Source organism: Bubalus bubalis, chromosome 1, assembly GCF_019923935.1.
Source record: "Bubalus bubalis isolate 160015118507 breed Murrah chromosome 1, NDDB_SH_1, whole genome shotgun sequence".
Lineage (NCBI taxonomy): Eukaryota > Metazoa > Chordata > Mammalia > Artiodactyla > Bovidae > Bubalus > Bubalus bubalis.
In genome coordinates this window covers 189,406,130-189,423,954 of record NC_059157.1, presented here as the reverse complement: position 1 = coordinate 189,423,954, position 17,825 = coordinate 189,406,130, and the positions used below count along the sequence as shown (strand labels likewise).

The following is a 17,825-nucleotide window of genomic DNA, read 5'->3' as shown; positions in this document are numbered from 1 at the left end:
GATATAAAAATGGGGACATCACTACTGACATTTCATAAACAAAAAGGATTATACAGGAGCACTATGAACAACTATTGATAAAAAATTAGATCACCTAGAAAAATGGAAAATCTCATAAACACAAACTACCAAAACTGACAATTTTCCTAATGTTCTTTATTTCTTCATATTGTTTCAAGTTTGTGTTTGGCACCCTTTTATCTCAGTCTGAATTGTCATATCTTGTAGGGCATGTCTAACAACTATGGACTCTTTTGGTTTTTATTTACCTGGAAATGTCTTAATTTCTGTCTCATTTTTGAGGGGTAATTTTGCTGGATGTAGACTTCTTGGTTGACAGTTTTTTCTTTCAGCACTTTAAAAGTCATCCCTCTGCCTCTAGTCTCACAGTTTCTAATAATAAACTGGGTGTTAATTCTCTTCTTGCTGCTTGTAATATCCTATCATTGTCTTTGGATAATTTAACTAGAACATGTTTCAGTGTGTAATTCTTTGAGTTTATTCTACTTGGAGATCATGCAGCTTCTTAGACATGTAGATACGCATGTTTCCTCAAATTTGGGGAGTTTTTGGCCATTATTTCTTCAAATAATTTTTTCTGCTCCTTTCTTTTCTCTCTTCCTGGACCTTCCTGTTAAGTGTATGCTGGTGGACTTGATGCCATCCCCCAGGTCTCTTGAGTTCTCTTCATTCTTTTTTCCCATCTACCCCTCAAGCTGGAGTCTTTTCAACTGACTTATTTGCACATTTACTAATTCTTCTGCTTCCTCAACTGTGCTATTGAGCCCCTTCAGTGAAATCTTCATTTCAGTTTTTATACATTTCAACTCTAGAAATTCTTTTTGGTACTTTAAAAAGAAATGTAATTTCTGTCTCCCTATTGCTGTTCTGTTTCATGAGACTTGACCTTTGTTCACGGTTTCCTTGAACTACTTGGGTACATTAAGAGTTGATTTAAGACTTTGTCTAGTAATTTCAATTCCTGGGCTCTTCAGTGACATTTTCTACTAATTGCTTTTTTTTTTTTTTTTTTTGAGTGTCAATGAGCCATACTTTTTCTTTACATACTGCACAATTTTTGATGGAAATGGGGGATCTTGAATATGATAATGCAATAATTCTGAACATCAGGTTTTCCTCCTGTAGTTTGTGGTTGCTGGTTGTTGTGACTTATTGTTGTTGTTTTGTTTGATGACTCTTCTGAACTTGTTTTGGAATGACTGTACTCTTTCTCATGTTCCATTAGCTTAGTGGTCAGGTAGTGGTTTGACAGAAATTTCCTTAAACATTGGAGCTGGAAATATTTTTTCCAGTCTTTGTATTTGTACTCTGTTTGTGAGTCAGGGAATGCTTTCAGACCTCAGCTGGGCAGTTTACAACTCTACCTTCACCTCCACTTCCTGCTTGGTCAGACCTGGAGGTGGGGCCAGAGGTGAGTCCAAAGGGCCTTCTTGGGTGCTGTCTGAGCTTGTGTCTCCTCATGAGTATGCTCAGACTCTTCTTGCCCTCAGGAGGCTGTGGTAGATCTGAAAGTCCCGTTCCGCAAAGCATCTCACTTCACAGATCTTTGTCTTAGGCTCTTTGGGGTATCTTGTGTGTCACAACTGGTATTTTCCCCCTGGCATAGAAGCCAGTTGATTTGACAAACACTGTTCATGCAGTCACCTTTCTGCCTCCAGAGAGTTCTGAGTTATGAGAAATGAAGGCAAGTCCTTAGTGTGAGTCCTTCCAGAAGCCACCAACAACCACAGTTCTTTTGGAATTCGGTCTGCTTGCTCCCTTCAGCACCAGGAACCTCACCAGCACACAGGCTGTTGTCTTCAAGGCTGCTGCTGAGCTGGGGGACAGGGGTGGGGGAGTGGAGTGCTGGTGGTGGTGGTAGTGAGGGGGTGAGGCTCTGCTAAAGTGCCACCGGCTCTCCTACCTGCCTCAGTTGCCTTTTTCTTGGTGGAGCCTTTTCCTGGTTGTTGTAAAACTTTTACCATTTCCAGAGCTCAGATGTGGCTGATTCTGACAGTTTTGCCAGTTTCTTTGGTGTTTCTGTGGGGAGTGAGCCCTTAGAGTTCTCTAGTCCCTGTCTTTCCTGACATCACTCTTAGCGGGCACAATTTTGAAAAGTCCCTTTTAGGGTATTTGGCAATATCATCCAGAATCTAAAATTGGCAAACACTTTGGTGGGGCAATCCCATGTCTGGGAATTTAAGCACCATGGGCACTAGTGCCATAGGTATGTGCTGAGGACTCTTCTAGTGGTGATGTTTGTAATAGTCAGAAAAAGACGCTTACTCCTTGGAAGAAAAGTTATGACCAACCTAGATAGCATATTCAAAAGCAGAGACATTACTTTGCCAACAAAGGTCCGTCTAGTCAAGGCTATGGTTTTTCCAGTGGTCATGTATGGATGTGAGAGTTGGACTGTGAAGAAAGCTGAGCACCAAAGAATTGATGCTTTTGAACTGTGGTGTTGGAGAAGACTCTTGAGAGTCCCTTGGACTGCAAGATCTAACCAGTCCATTCTGAAGATCAGCCCTGAGATTTCTTTGGAAGGAGTGATGCTAAAGCTGAAACTCCAGTACTTTGGCCACCTGATGCGAAGAGCTGACTCACTAGAAAAGACCCTGATGTTGGGAGGGATTGGGGGCAGGAGGAGAAGGGGACAACAGAGGATGAGATGGCTGGATGGCATCACCGACTCGATGGACGTGAGTTTGAGTGAACTCTGGGAGTTGGTGATGGACAGGGAGGCCTGGCGTGCTGCGGTTCATGGGGTCGCAAAGAGTCGGACACAACTGAGCGACTGAACTGAACTGAGGGAGACTTTGAGGCTTCCCAGGTGGTAAAGAATCCACTTGCCAATGCAGGACACACGAGATATGTAGGTTTGGTCCCTGGGTTGGGAAGATCCCCTGGAGTAGGAAATGGCAACCCAGTCCAGTATTCTTGCCTGGAAAATTCCATGGACAGAGGAGTCTGGTGGGTTGCAGTCCATGGGGTCGCAAAGAGTCCGACACGACTGAGTGAGCACACACGGGGAGACTTTAAGTGTGTGTCCACCTAGTGCTAATAAACCAATAATGGTGGACCCACACTTTGGGATGCTCTGTGTTCAGGCAAAAGAAACCATGATAAGGTTTTTGTTTTCTTTTCATTTTTACATTTAACTACATACATGTTCCATGCTCTTTATTCTCAAAATACTACTTGCCTAAATCTTTGTTTAAATTTTTAATTGAAGAGTAATTGCTTTACAGTATTGTATTGGTTTCTTCCATACATAAACATGAATCGGCCATAGGTATACATATGTCCCCTCCCTCTTGAACCTCCCTCCCACATAAGTTTTTCTTTATCAGGTTGGCAAAGATAGAAAAGCGTGTGCCCCTGTGCTGTGAATCTACATTGTTGTTAAGGAGTAAAGACCTAGAACCCCTGTTGACAACGAGGTGATTGTCGTGTCACTGCCTGCACCTCTGCTCAGGACTTCAACTCCAGGAGTCTGTTCTCCGATGCTTGGTTGTGTGTGACACCAAATATGGCTCCATTGGACACGTGTGTTCCCATGTGTCTCCTGCCCATGATCAGACAGGTGCTCACACTGTTCAGGGCTTTGTCCATCCTCACCGCCCGAGGTCTAGCCTTTCCCATCAGCTCTCCACCAGCCCAGCCTGGCAGGCAGCGGGGAGGGGGTGCTCCAGAGGCTGCAGTTTGTCTGCTTTTGGCTTCCCAGCAACTGGCACATGCTGGAATCCAGGGCATCCCAGCGTCTGTGAGTGTGTGAGTGAGTCCAGGACACCCACCCTCCCATGAGGGTGGGTGTCTGGATGCTGGGCCAGCCAATTGCCACAATCACCCCGTGTCCCCCTCCCAGCACTTCTGGGTCCTGGTGGTCCCTGGGATTGGAGAGGCTGCCTCTACCACAGGGAGTTGGGGGGGGGTCTTTGATCTGAGCCCAGGTGGTGCCCACAGGACTTGCCCAAGAGCAAAGCTTCAGGAGCACAACAGGGCTAGGGTGATGCCTGGACAGCAGAACAGCGGCACAAGGTGGACAAGTGTCAGGTTCAGAAGCCCCTCAGGTTCCCCAGATCTGATGATGTAAAGGAGGGCTAGGCCTCACACCCAACCCTCCTGTCCCAGGTGTCATCACGGAGACCCAGTGAGGGGAGCAGAAATTTTATTGGTGCTCAGAGATGCACAGCGACACTGCTCAGGCCAGGACCAGGGTCAACAGGGCCCAGGATGACCAGGGATCAAGGAAGCAGGTATGGATCAGCCAGGGCACTCACGGGCCAAGGTCAGGAGAGGAGTTCCCTGAGCAGGTCAGACCCCCAGAGCTTGGCCAAGGCTGGGGTGTGGTGGGGTCTGGACTTTTCCGTGCGCTGAGCCAGACTTGGGGAAGACAGGCCGAGCAAGCCAGGGGGCTCAGGGAGCTCAAGTGTGTCTGATGGAGGACAGGATCCCTGGAACCTGCTGGCTCCAAAGGGACATGTCAGGTCAGCAGTAAGGCTCCCAGACCCAGGTGGGGACTCAGCAGGCTGGGGTGGAGCATGAGGGTTGGCAGAGGAGGGACACAGAGGAGGCTGGGCGGCAGCAGCTGGGCTGGCAGAAGAACGTAGGCACGCAGCAAGTGGGGCGGCACACGGGACGGCAGAAGAGGGACACGGAGGAGGAGGGTCTGCAGCAGGATGAGGGGGCTGAGCAGGGGGAGGCCTCACAGCACACGGGCCTGCAGCAGACAGGTGTGCAACAGACAGGCCTGCAGCAGACGGGCCTGCAGCAGACAGGGGTGCAACAGACGGGCCTGCAGCAGACGGGCCTGCAGCACACAGGTACGCAAGAGACGGGCCTGCAGCAGACAGGTACACAGCAGGCCTGCTGGCAGGGAGAGGAGCTGCTGCAGGCTGGTTGGCAGCAGGGGCTGGACTTGCAGTTCACTGGAGCACAGAGGAGGGTCAGGCGTGGGGCCGGGGCACAGCAGCTGGGGGCACAGCAGGTGGGCTCGCAGCAGGTCTCCTGGCAATCGTCCACCTGCCAGGAGGAGCCGATGCAGGCACTGGGTGAGCTGACCTGGTTGCCACAGCTCAAGTCACTGGAGCAGACAGACAAGGTGGATGCAGCAACAACACAAGTCCTGGAACAGCAGGTGTCGGCCATGCTGGGGGTTTGTGCTGAGAGGTGTTCCAGTTGGGGGTGTGATTGGTGGGTGAGTGAGGTGCTCTGGGCATTGGGGCTTTTATATCCCTCCCTGGGATGCTCTGCCTCACCTGAGGCTCAACAGATCTTCCTTTTCCTCATTACTGCTCAGAGGATGTTCCCAGATGAAGTTATTAGTTTATTTACTGTGAGGTGTTTATCACACTGTCTTTGAGACTTCTGATGACTGGAGGTGTTTTTGTGTTTTAAAAGCAAGCATTGAGACGCAGACTCGCTGGGTGCCTGTAGAGCCTTGACTGCTCTCTCCACCTCTTTGCTTGTGTTTCTTTGATATGTATTCTGGTCCCAGGATGTTTTGTGCCCACAGACGCTCCACGCATGTTGCAGACCCTCTTGTATTGAACAACAGGTATCCTGGTGGGAGGGTGCCCTCTTACCCTCTCCATCTGCAGACCTGGTGGCAGGGTGTCCATGGCTCATCCCTATATGTGTCTTTTCCAGTGTTCATCTGAAACACTGTTTTTAGTTCTTCTATTTGTCTCACAATTACTTATATTCATATTATGTTATGTCTGAGTTTTCAGGTTTAGTTATGATCTGATTTCCTATTGTAGAAGGAAGCCTTTCTCTTGTTTTCCATCAGCCCCAAGAGAACTCCCTCTCTGCATAGTCAGAAGGCAGTGAAACCCCACTATTTGGTTAAACTCATGGTCAAAATCTGTATTATTATCAATATTTTAATTGAACATTGTCCATAGCCAAGTCTGTGTAGTGAAACGAGATTTAACTTCCTTATTTATACGTGTTTTGTTTTTGCTTGTGTTTTTCATTTCTTAGAGTTAACAATTGCTTCTGGTGTTTATTTGCTTATCTTTCTGTTGTTGTTCAGTTGCCAAGTCATGACCGACTCTTTGCAACCCCATGGACTTCAGCATACCAGGCTTCCCTGTTCTTCACCATCCCCTGGAGTTTGCTCAAATTCATGTCCGTTGAGATGGTGATGCTATCCAACCATCTCGTCCTCTGCCACCCCCTTCTCCTTTTTTTGTTCTCAGTCTTTACTGTCATCAAGTTCTTTTCCAAGGAGTCAACTCTTCACATCAGGTGGCCAAAATATTGGTGTTTCAGCTTCAGCATTAGTCCTTCCAATGAATATTCAGGGTTGATTTCCTTTAGGATTGACTAGTTTGATCTTGCAGCCCAAGGGCCTCTCAAGAGTCTTCTCCAACACCACAGTTTGAAAGTGTTAATTCTTCTGTGTACCTATTAATAAACCATTCCCAGGCTCTCTGACTAATTCATCCCAAGCTCATTCAAGAGGTTCCAACATAACAAGGAATCTATTGGCTTCATTTATTTTTGGAAATCCATCTTCTGGAGCCCTCTGTATTTGTGGGTCTATATCTATTGGCTGATATATGACAAACCTAGACAGCATGTTAAAAAGCCGAGACATTACATTGCTTTGCCAACAAAGGTCCATCTAGTCAAAGCTATGGTTTTTCCAGTAGTCATGTATGGATGTGAGAGTTGGATCATAAAGAAAGCTGAGCACTAAAGAATTGATGCTTTTAAACTTTGGTGTTGGAGAAGACTCTTGAGAGTCCCTTGGACTGCAAGGAGGTCAAACCAGTCAACCCTAAAGGAAATAAGTCCTGAATCTTCATTGGAAGGACTGATGCTGAAGCTGAAACTCCAATACTTTGGCCACCTGATGGGAAGAACTGACTCATTGGAAAAGACCCTGATGCTGGGAAAGATTGAAGGCAGGAGGATAAGGGGATGACAGAGGATGGGATGGTTGGATGACATCACTGACACAATGCACATGAGCTTGAGCAAGCTCCAGGAATTGATGATGGACAGGGAATCTTGGTATGTTGCACTCCACAGAGTTGCAAAGTTGTACACAACTGAGCGACTGAACTAAACTGATCCATTGGCTCTTCTCTCAGCCAGATGTGCAGGTATCATTCAAGGATCTCTCTTCACTATTGTCTTTAGATTTTCCTTCATATCTCTCCTATCATGGGTCTCTTGTTTCCCCAATGCTGTGTCTTTTTCTTTCTGAGTTTATGCCCTTATTTGGGTGGAGCACACCCTCAAGTGGTTTTCTGAAAAACAGGTTAATGGGAGGTTAATTTTTGAGTCTAGCATAACTAAAAATGCCTTATTCTGCCCTTATACATGACTGATAGTTTAGCTTGGGATGGTCTTCTGGATTGGAAAAGTTTTCCTGCAGTATATTTTTTGAAGGTGGAGAACATTTCCAGAATTCTAGTTGTCCCCCTGTGCTGTTTTCAGTTAACTCACTTCCCCCTAGGAGGAGTCACATTTCCACCTTCTCCTCCCATTGATTGGTTTCATCTGTTCTCTCTACTTTTTTGTTCATTATTTTACTCAACAAACATCAGTAGTAAGCACCCATGTGGCTGCCTGAGTGATAAATCATTGTTCTGCTGTGATGAAAACCATTGCATTAAACCCCACTGTGTTTTACTTAATATTCTCTTTCCTGATGATGCAGATTTTGATTATTTCTAGATTTTGGCTAATATGAAAGATGCTACTATAAAAATTCTTATATATTTTGCTTTTGATGGGTGTATTCACTAATTTCTCTTTGGTGTATACCCAAGTGTTGAAATGCTAAGTCACATGAAAGGGATATCTGCAGTTTGGCGTGTACTGACCAACTTTTTACAGAGTTACTTCCCACAAGTGAGTTTTATGAATTTCAGTTGCTCTATAGTTTTTTAAAAGGTGTTTTTATCCCTTATGGAAAATAGAGGGTTACTGTTACTGAAAGCGGGGTCCAGCTGCTTGCTCAAAAGCCAGTATAGAGGGAAGGTTGGAGGAAAGGAATATTTGCTTTATTTTGGATGCTGGCAGGTAGGGGGAGGGCAGACTCCTGTCCAAAGGTTGGCTCCCCCTCCCCACCACTGCCTTGGCCCCCACCAGCAATAAGAGGGTACGAGGTTTTATTGCTGGAGGGAGAAGTTACCTGGAGAAACAGCACAGTCAGCTCTGACAGTCATCTGGAAATTGGTCATCGGTTGTCTGACCAGCATCATCTTGACTAAGTACACTTAATATTCAGTTCCAGGGTCAGTTTGTTCCCATTTCTTTGGAGCCAGTTCTCAGAATTTGGCATCTTATGTCATGGCTTCAGTCTGGTCCTAATGTAGGTAACTTCTTCCACCCAGTGGGGGTTTCAGTATCTATAAGACAGTTCACAGGAGATGACTCAGAATATATTGCCCTTGAGAAGGAACTGAAGGTCCTTGTCTTTGCTTAATGACTAAACTATTATTTAGTCTTACTGGACTGTTTTCCTTTGCTTCTGTTTTCTCACTTCTCTGATTAAAATTATTCTTTGGCTAAAGTTTTCTATAGACTAAAGGTAAGCTGAAGTCATGGGGGTCAAGACCACAGGGTCCTGCTCCATTTCAGTACACAATAAAGTTGAACATTCAGATATCTTTTCTTGGGAGGTGTCTGTTCAAGTCATTTGATTTTTTAGTAGGGTTAATTGCATTTCTTACTGATTTGTAGAAATTTATTATACATTCTGAATATGAACTATCTTTGTATCTATGCAGTTTTGTGCCAGTAAATATATAATAACCGTCTGGCTATAAAACAAAAACAAGAAAGCCCTGGTGTGTTGTGTTTGTCAGTTTCCATGGTGGGGACACCCTCAGCTTTGCCACCAGTGTGATGTTACCAAATGTGCAGCGATGCACGGTCAGCCCTCGAGAGCTGGTGCAAGTGGCTGCAGCCCCCTCCCCCCACAAGACAGTCACCCGCATCCAGCTCGTCCAGGTCCAGGGCTGTGATTTCCACAAGACAGTCACCCGCATCCAGCTCGTCCAGGTCCAGGGCTGTGATTTCCACAAGACAGTCACCCGCATCCAGCTCATCCAGGTCCAGGGCTGTGATTTTCATTTTCTTGAGGGTGTCCTTTTCAAGAAGTCAACTTCATAGAGGCATGATTTACATACTACAAAATGGACTTACTCAAAGTTTCATTTGCCGAGTTTTGGGAAACATGGACACCATGAGACTACAACCACAGCAAGATCCAGAGCTTCCCGTCATCCCCAGAGTTCCCACGTGCTCCTTCAGAGTCAGTCCCAACCCCTCCTGACCCTGAACCATAGCTCTCCTCTCCATCTAGACTACATTTGTCTTTTCTGAAGTTACGTGTAAATTCAAATATGCAGTATGGACTCTTTCCCCCAGCATGTTGAGGAAGGTAAGTGTGTATATGGCCACATTCTGTCTTCACAACAGCAGATGTGTGGGAATTCTGGTTCCTCCACCTTGTTGTGACACTGGGTGTCACGGTCTTTTTTTTAATACGAGTCATTCCAATGGATGTGTGAGTTCATGGTGTCTTTCTTTTTGAAAAATTTCATTTCTTTAATTTTGACTATGATGGTGCTTTATTGCTGCACAGGCTTTTTTTCCCTCTCGATTGTGGAGAGCAAGGGCTACTTTCTAGCTGTGGTGCATGGGCTTCACACCACAATGGTTTCTCTTCTCATGGAGCATAGGCTCTAGAGCACGCGGGCTTCAGTAGCTGTGGCACACAGACTTACTTGCTCCGCGGCATGTGGGATCTTTCTGGATCAAGGGTTGAACCCATGTCTTCTGCACTGGCAGGCAGATTCTTTACCACTAGCCACCAGGAAAGCCCCATGGTGTCTCGATGAATAGTTCTTTTTATTGGAGCATAGTGATTCAGTTATACATATATACATATTCTTTTTCATATTATTTTCCATTATGATTTATTACAGTATATTGGATATAGTTCCCTGTGCTGTACAGGAGGTCCCTGTTGTTTATTTCATATATAGTAGTGTGTATCTCCTAATCCCCAACTCCTAAGTTATTCCTCATCCCACTTGCCCTTGGCAGCCAAAAGTCTGTCCTCTATGTCTGTGAGTTTCTTTCAGTTTCATAAATAAGTTCATTTGTGTCATATTTTAGATTTCACACATCAGTGATATTGTACAGTATTTCTCTTTCTCTGTCTGATGAACTTCACTTAGTATGATAATCTCCATGTTGATTGTGTATGATTAGGTCCATGTTGCTGCAAATGGCATTATCTCATTTTTAAAATTTTTTCATTCTTTTTTATATATATCACACCTTTATCCATTCACCTATCAATGGACATGTAGGTGCCTCCGTGTCTTGGCTATAAACAGTGCTGCTATGAGCATACAGATGCATATTTCTCTCCAAATTGCACTTTTCTCTGGATATATGCCTAGGAGTGGGATTGCTGTATCATATGGTAACTCAATTTTTAGTTTTTCAGGGAACCTCCATACTGTTCTCCATAGTGACTGAACCAATTTACATTCCTACCAACAGTGTAGGGAGGGTTCCCTTTTCTCCACACCCCCTCCAGCATTTACTATTTGTAGATTTTTAGATGATGGTCATTGTGACCAATGTGAGGTGGTACCTCATTGTAGTTTTGATTTGCATTTCTCCAATAATTAGTGATGCTGAGCATCTTTCATATGTCTGTGGCCCACTGTATGTCTTCCTTGGAGAAATGTCTATTTAGATCTTCTGCCCTCTTGTTGTTGTTGTTGTTGTTGTTGTTATTGAGCTATTTGTATATTTTGGAAATTAAGTCTTTATCAGTTGCATCATTTGCAAATATTTTCTCCCAGTCTGTAGGTTGTCTTTTTGTTTGTTTATGGTTTTCTTTGCTGAGCGAAAGCTTATCAGTTTGATTAGGTCCTATTTGTTTATTTTTGCTTTTATTTCTATTGCCTTGGGAGACTGACCTAAGAAATCATTGGTACGACTTATGTCACAGAATGTTTTGCCTATGTTCTCTTCTGGGAGTTAATGGGGTCATGTCTTACATTTGTGTTTTTAAGCCGTTTTGAGTTTATTTTGTGTAGGGTGTGACAGTCTGTTCTGACTTCACTGATTTGCATATTGCTGTCCATCTTTCCCAACATGACTGGCTGAAAAGATTGTCTTTTCTCTATTGTATAGTCTTGCATCCTTTGTTGAAGATTAACTGGCTGTAGGTGTGTGGATTTATTTCTGGGCTCTCTAGTCTGTTCTGTCGATCCATATCTGATCCATGTCTATTTCTGTGCCAACGCTGTGGTGTTTTGATTACTATAACTTTGTAGTATTGTCTGAAGTCTTGAAGGCTATGCCTCCAGTTTTGTTCTTTTTCTCCAGACTTGCTTTGACAATTCTGGGACTTTTATGGTACCATATAAATTTCAGAATTATTTGTTCTAGTTCTGTGAAAAATGTGGGTAATTTGACGGGGGTTACTTTAAATCTGTAGATTGCTTTGGGTAGCACAGACATTTTAACAATATTAATTCTTCCAAACTGAGAGCATGGAATATCTTTTCATTTCTTTGGATCATCTTCAGTTTCCTTTATTGATATTTTATAGTTCTCTGCATATAAGTCTTTCACCTCTGTGATCAGGCTTATTCCCAAGTTGTGTCTTTTGGTGGATGCAATTTTAAAAGAATGTTTTTTTCCTTTTCCTTTCTTATATGTCATTGTTAGTGTAAAGAAATGCAACCGATTTCTGTGTGTTAATCTTGTGTCATGCTACCCTGCTGAATTCATTTATCAGCTCAAGTGGCTTTTGTCGGAGAAGGCAATGGCACCCCGCTCCAGTACTCTTGCCTGGAAAATCCCATGGGCGGAGGAGCCTGGTAGGCTGCCGTCCATGGGGTCTCCAAGAGTCGGACACGACTGAGCGACTTCACTTTCCCTTTTCGCTTGCACGCACTGGAGAAGGAAATGGCAACCCACTCCAGTGTTCTTGCCTGGAGAATCCCAGGGACGGGGGAGCCTGGTGGGCTGCCGTCTATGGGGTCGCACAGAGTCGGACACGACTGAAGCGACTTAGCAGTAGTAGCAGTAGTGGCTTTTGTGTGGAATCTTTATGGTTTTCCATGTGTGGTATCATGTCATCAGCACATAATGACAGATTTACCTCTCTGTGAGTAGTTCTTAATTCTAATGAAGTCCAATTTATTGATTCTTTTCTTTTATGCTTAATGTTTTTTATGTCCTGCTTCAAAAGTCTTTGCCTACCACAATGTCATGAAGACATTGTTCAGTGTATTATTCTCAGTTCAGCTCAGTCGCTCAGTCTTTGCGACCCCATGAACCACAGCACGCCAGGCCTCCCTGTCCATCACCAACTGCCGGAGTCCACCCAAGCCCATATCTGTTGAGTCGGTGATGCCATCCAACCATCTCATCCTCTGTCGTCCTTCTCCTCCTGCCCTCAATCTTTCCCAGCATCACGGTCTTTTCAAATGGATCAGCTCTTTGCATGAGGTGGCCAAAGTATTGGAGCTTCAGCATCAGTCCTTCCAATGAACACCCAGGACTGATCTCCTTCAGAATGGACTGGTTGGATTTCCTTGCAGTCCAGGGGACTCTCAAGAGTCTTCTCCAACACCACAGTTCAAAAGCATCAATTCTTTGGCACTCAGCTTTCTTTATAGTACAACTCTCACATCCATACATGACCACTGGAAAAACCATAGCCTTGACTAGATGGACCTTTGTTCGCAAAGTAATGTCTCTGCTTTTCAATATGCTATCTAGGTTGGTCATAACTTTCTTTCCAAGGAGTAAGTGAATTTTAATTTCATGGCTGCAATCACCATCTACAGTGATTTTGGAGCCCAGAAAAACAAAGTCAGCCACTGCTTCCACTGTTTCCCCATCTATTTGCCATGAAGTGATGGGACTGGATGCCATGATCTTAGTTTTCTGAATGTTGAGCTTTAAGCCAACTTTTTCACTCTCCTCTTTCACTTTCATCAAGAGGCTCTTTAGTTCTTCCTCACTTTCTGCCATAAGGGTGGTGTCATCTGCATATCTGAGATTACTGACATTTCTCCCAGCTCTTCAATACTTTGCCTTCCACATTCAGCTCTGTAATCGACGTCCAGTCAATGTGTGTGTGTGTGTGCTGTGAGGATAGGCAAAGCTCACTTCCTCCCATGCGGATATCTGGTTGTCCAGTACTATCACCACCTATGAAATCCCAGTGACACCCTGATTGTGAACCAAGTGTCAGCACAAGTGTGGGCAGCCACTGGACACAACTGAGTTCCATTGGTCTGTTTTCTGTCATTGTTCAATGTGTGGATCTGGTACTTACTGCCCCAGAAAGCATTCCCCTATCTTCTCAAGTTCTTTTGTGATCACTGCCATTCAAGTTTTGTACTTTTTCTTGCACTGATTCCCAGGTTGATATTTACCTAGAAAATTACCATCTTCACCTAAAAATGTTGATTGTGTTGATGCACAGATGTAGCTTTTTCTCATAAACTTTGTTCTTTGTCTTTAGTGTTTATTTATCTCTTTTAGGTTTGTCAACATTTAAATTCTTTTATACATCTTTTAAAAGCAAATATTTAGCATTGTTGTTTATGTTTACTATTTCGTTCTTTGTTCTTAGTTCCTTAATTTTGCTAATTTATTTCTTTCCCCTCCTTTCTGAAGTTTTCCTAACTTTCTGACTTGAGATTTTATTTTCGATCCCACCTACTCTGTGCTATATGTCTTTAAGGGTTTCATTTACTCCCTGAGTACTACCTTACCTAAACCACATGTGTCCTGGGGTGTAGTACTTGCCTCATTTATTTTCAAAGCATTTGTAATTAAGTTTCTGTTTCCTCAACTGGTGTGCTAAATAGCTTCAGTCATGTCCAACTCTTTGTGACCCTATGGACTGTAGCTCGACAGGCTCCTCTGTCCATGGGGATTCTCCTGGCAAGACTACTGTAGTGGGTTGCCATGCCCTCCTCCAGGGTATCTGCCCCATCCAGGGATCTAACCCTCGTCTCTTACGTCTCCTGCGTTGGTGGGCAGATTCTTTGCCACTACTGCTACCTGGGAAGTGGAGAGACCACCTTTGAATTCTCCAGAGGAAATTTTCTTTTAATTATTGCAAGTTTATCTTATTGAATCTGGCTCAGGAATGTGGTCTGTGTAACAGCTTTTTACTTTTCTAGGTAGTTTTTTAAAATTATATTTCAGAAAGTATAGAAAATAGTATAATAAACACCTATGCATCTACAAATCAGTAACAAGTAACAAGTCTTTACATTTTGCCGAATTTACAGCACGTCACAGGTGCCATGCACTCTCCACATGCCCCCGCCAGGGGAGCCACAGTTCTGAGGCTGGTGTCTGTCATTCCCATGGATATTTTTGTAGTTTCATAGAGATGTTTATAGTTGTGGAGTCAAAGTAGTGTTTTGACCTGTGTATATGTATTACTCTGTATGTGTTAATCAGCAATATGATTTTCCTTTTACTCGATGTTATGTTTTGGAATTCAGTCCTAGATGTGTTTCCCTGGTTCAGCTGTTTTAACCACTGTGTATCCCCCTTGTGTGTACATGCTGTGGTTTAATTGTCCATTCTCCTGCTGAGGGGCACTTAGATTATTGTCAGCATTGCTGCGAGATGACCTGTGTGGGTTTCACGTGCAGACATGTGATATCTTCTCCAGGAGGCCCCCCTGGGGGAGGGGGTCAGGTGTGCACCCGTGCAGCTTTCCCAGGTGTTACTAACCTACTCTGAAAACTGGAAACCTTGCCTGCATCTCAGAGCAGATCTTGTTTCCTATACTTCAGACCATGCTTGTTGTAATCAAACTTAGACATTTTTGCCAGTCTGATGGGCACTTGGGTCCCCAGGACCTCACCCAGGTTTCGTGATCCCCTAGATTTCACAGGACTCAACACAGAGTAAATCAGCGCAGGGACCATGGCCTGGGGAGAAGTCAAGGGGTGCTAGATACAGGCCTCCCGAGACCCTCCGGCCAGGTCACACGGGGTGCACTTGATCCGCCAGCAGGGGGCTCCTGGGAGACGAGCACCCAGGGAGTTTATCGGGGGCTGGTCACGTGGGCACCCTTTGCCTGGCACCAAGACCCCAGCCCCTGAGCGAGAGCAGGTGTGCAGCACACACCTCACAGTTGTGCAGATGGTTGAGGCCCCCCCATATGAGACCCCTCCCCACATGCACATTCCCCTCCCCGCTGCCTGAGGACAGTGTCCCGGGCCTGCTGTGTGCTCTCCTGCACAGGCCCAGGGGGCTCATCTTTCTGGAGTGGGGGCTCCTGGACGCCACTGAAGGGGCAGGAACAGGGAAGCCCTTGGGAGTGATCCAGGACCACCTTACACGGGGGAGTGTCCAGCAAGGGCCTTAGTTGGAAACAACAGAAATGAACTGTAGTTAAACTGATCAGGAAAGGAATTTATTGGAAGGAACTGACAGCTCACGGGAGGAAAAATTGAAACCAGCTTAGGAACGAGTGGAGGAGCAGGGGTTGTGCTGGCGCTCAGGGGGTGAGGATGAGAAACCAACTCTAAGCATTTATCTTTTCCTTCATGCCACGTGAGGCTCACACCCCTGGGAGAGCTGGGCCGCCAACCCAGGCTGTGGAGGGAAGACTGACACAGGACAGGGAGGAAAGCTGACACAGGACAGGGTGGGCGGAGGGGAGGCAGCACTGGAAGAAGTGGGTGTGCCATTCCCAGGAGGGGTGACCTAGTGGAGTTCACGGCAGGGCCTGGGGCGGGGATGGGAAAGCTGTCTAGGCTCTCAGTAAGGAGTCAGAAGGTTCAGATGACTGTGAGCTCTCACACTTTGGGGTGACCTTGAGAGGAACACTCAGCAGCAGGGCCCCAGGGCCAAGGTGGGGACACAGCAGACCGGGCGGGAGCATGCGGGCTGACAGAGCAGGGACACAGAGGAGGCTGGGCGGCAGCAGCTGGGCTGGCAAGAGGAGGTGGGCACACAGCAGGCAGGGCGGCACACGGGGCGGCAGAGCAGGGACACGGAGGAGGAGGGTCTGCAGCAGGAGGAACCCTTACAGCAGACGGGTGTGCAGCAGACGGGCCTGCAGCAGACGGGCTCACAGCAGGCCTGCTGGCAGGGGGAGGAGGTGCAGCAGGAGGGCTGGCAGCTGGACTGCTGGCAACATGAGGAGGTAGAACAGGGGGAGGCCTCACAGCAGACAGGTGTGCAGCAGACAGGTGTGCAGCAGACGGGCCTGCAGCAGAGAGGTGTGCAGCAGACAGGCCTGCAGCAGACAGGCTTACAGCAGGCCTGCTGGCAGGGGGAGGAGGTGCAGCAGGAGGACTGGCAGCTAGACTGCTGGCAGCACAAGGCTGGGCAAGAGCTGCTGCAGGCTGACTGGCAGCAGGGGCTGGACTCGCAGCTCACTGGGGCACAGAGGAGGGTCAGGCGGGGAGCCGGGGCACAGCAGCTGGGGGCACAGCAGGGGGGCTCGCAGCAGCTCTCTGGACAGTCATAGCTCAGGTCGCTGGAGCAGACGGACAGGGTGGAGGCTGCCATGGTGGAGGTGGAGCTGGAGGAGAGTTTGAGTGTGTGTGAGTGTGTGTGTGTGTGTGTGAGGTGCTCAGGCTGTTGGCTTTATACCCCTCCTCTGTGTTGTGTGTTGTCCCTACAGAGGCTCACAACACCCTCTCTTCCTGATTGGTATTTGGAACCCCATGATCTCTCATTAGTGCCAGTTTTTGTTTGGTTTTATGAGATATTGCTCAGCTCTTAGAACTCTTGAGTATATCTGGAAGTCTGTTGACATATCCTGAGCACCTTTCAGTTCAGTTCAGTCGCTCAGTCATGTCTGACTCCTTGTGACCCCATGGACTGCAGCAGGCCAGGCCTCCCTCTCCATCACCAACTCCTGGAGTTTACTCAAACTCATGTCCATTGAGTTGGTGATGCCATCCAACCATCTCATCCTCTGTCATCCCCTTCTCCTCCCACCTTCAATCTTTCCCAACATCAGGGTCTTTTCTAATGAGTCAATTCTTTGCATCAGGTGGCCAAAGGATTGGAGCTTCAGCTTCAGCATCAGTCCTTCCAATGAATATTTAGGACTGTTTTCCTTTAGGATGGACTGGTTAGATCTCTTGCAGTCCAAGGGACTCTCAAGAGTCTTTTCCAACACCACAGTTCAAAAGCATCAGTTCTTCGGCACTCAGCTTTCTTTACAGTCCAACTCTCACATCCATACACGACTACTGGAAAAATCATAGCTCTGACTAAACAGACCTTTGTTGGCCAAGTAATGTCTCTGCTTTTTAATATGCTGTCTAGGTTGGTCATAACTTTTATGACATTTATGACAGAACATAACATCAAGGTAGGAAGGGAGTATGTCTGCGGTAATGTGGCAGGGGTCTGCACTGGCTGCATGAGAGATCCATCTAGCCTAACTCCACCTTCCCTGACTGATGCCCAGGGCCGCTGTGTGCACACCTGGGGACCTGCCTGTCTGTGCAGCAGGCTCAGAAATGCAAAGATGAACAAGCTGAGCCTTGAGCTGCCAGCCTAGGAAAGTCAAGTTCTTGGTGCCCTGTGATGCTGTTTACTAGGTCCAGCAGAGTATGGTGTGCGTCGGCCTGGAGGAGTGACACCTCACCCCTGTGGGAGGACTCTGGGGGGCACTGATGCTTCTGCTAAGTCTGGGTGCTCAAATTCTCACCCTTCCTGGCTGTTCTGTGCTTCCAACAATGGGGCTCAGTCTAGGTCTCTCGACTCCTTGGAAGTCTATGAAAGGCAAGAGAGGGGTCTAGGATTTCAGTCAAATTGTGGGC

At 46.3% G+C, this 17,825-nt stretch overlaps 2 protein-coding genes across 2 annotated transcripts in view; one reads left to right on the top strand and one right to left on the bottom strand.

Annotated features, from left to right (window-relative positions):
- TSPEAR (thrombospondin type laminin G domain and EAR repeats) overlaps positions 1–17,825 on the top strand; it is a 193,374-nt gene that overhangs the window by 54,538 nt on the left and 121,011 nt on the right. The gene's annotated exons all lie outside the window — the stretch shown is intronic.
- On the bottom strand, positions 4,155–16,620 carry LOC102409514 (keratin-associated protein 10-8-like). The gene is made up of 2 exons (XM_045166584.1): positions 16,037–16,620; positions 4,155–4,915 (listed from the first exon to the last, which is right to left on the bottom strand). Exons 1-2 carry the CDS (start codon positions 16,555–16,557, stop codon positions 4,525–4,527), a joined length of 912 nt encoding a protein of 303 aa, XP_045022519.1. The 5' UTR covers positions 16,558–16,620; the 3' UTR covers positions 4,155–4,524.

Excerpts from the sequence above, each read along its gene's own strand:
- LOC102409514 (XM_045166584.1), bottom strand. The coding sequence starts at position 16,557 with ATGGCAGCCTCCACCCTGTCCGTCTGCTCCAGCGACCTGAGCTATGAC. Across the intron at positions 4,916-16,036 it reads TGCAGACCCTCCTCCTCCGT|CCCCTGCTGCCAACCAGCCT; the intron begins GTCCCTGCTCTG and ends CTGCAAGTCCAG.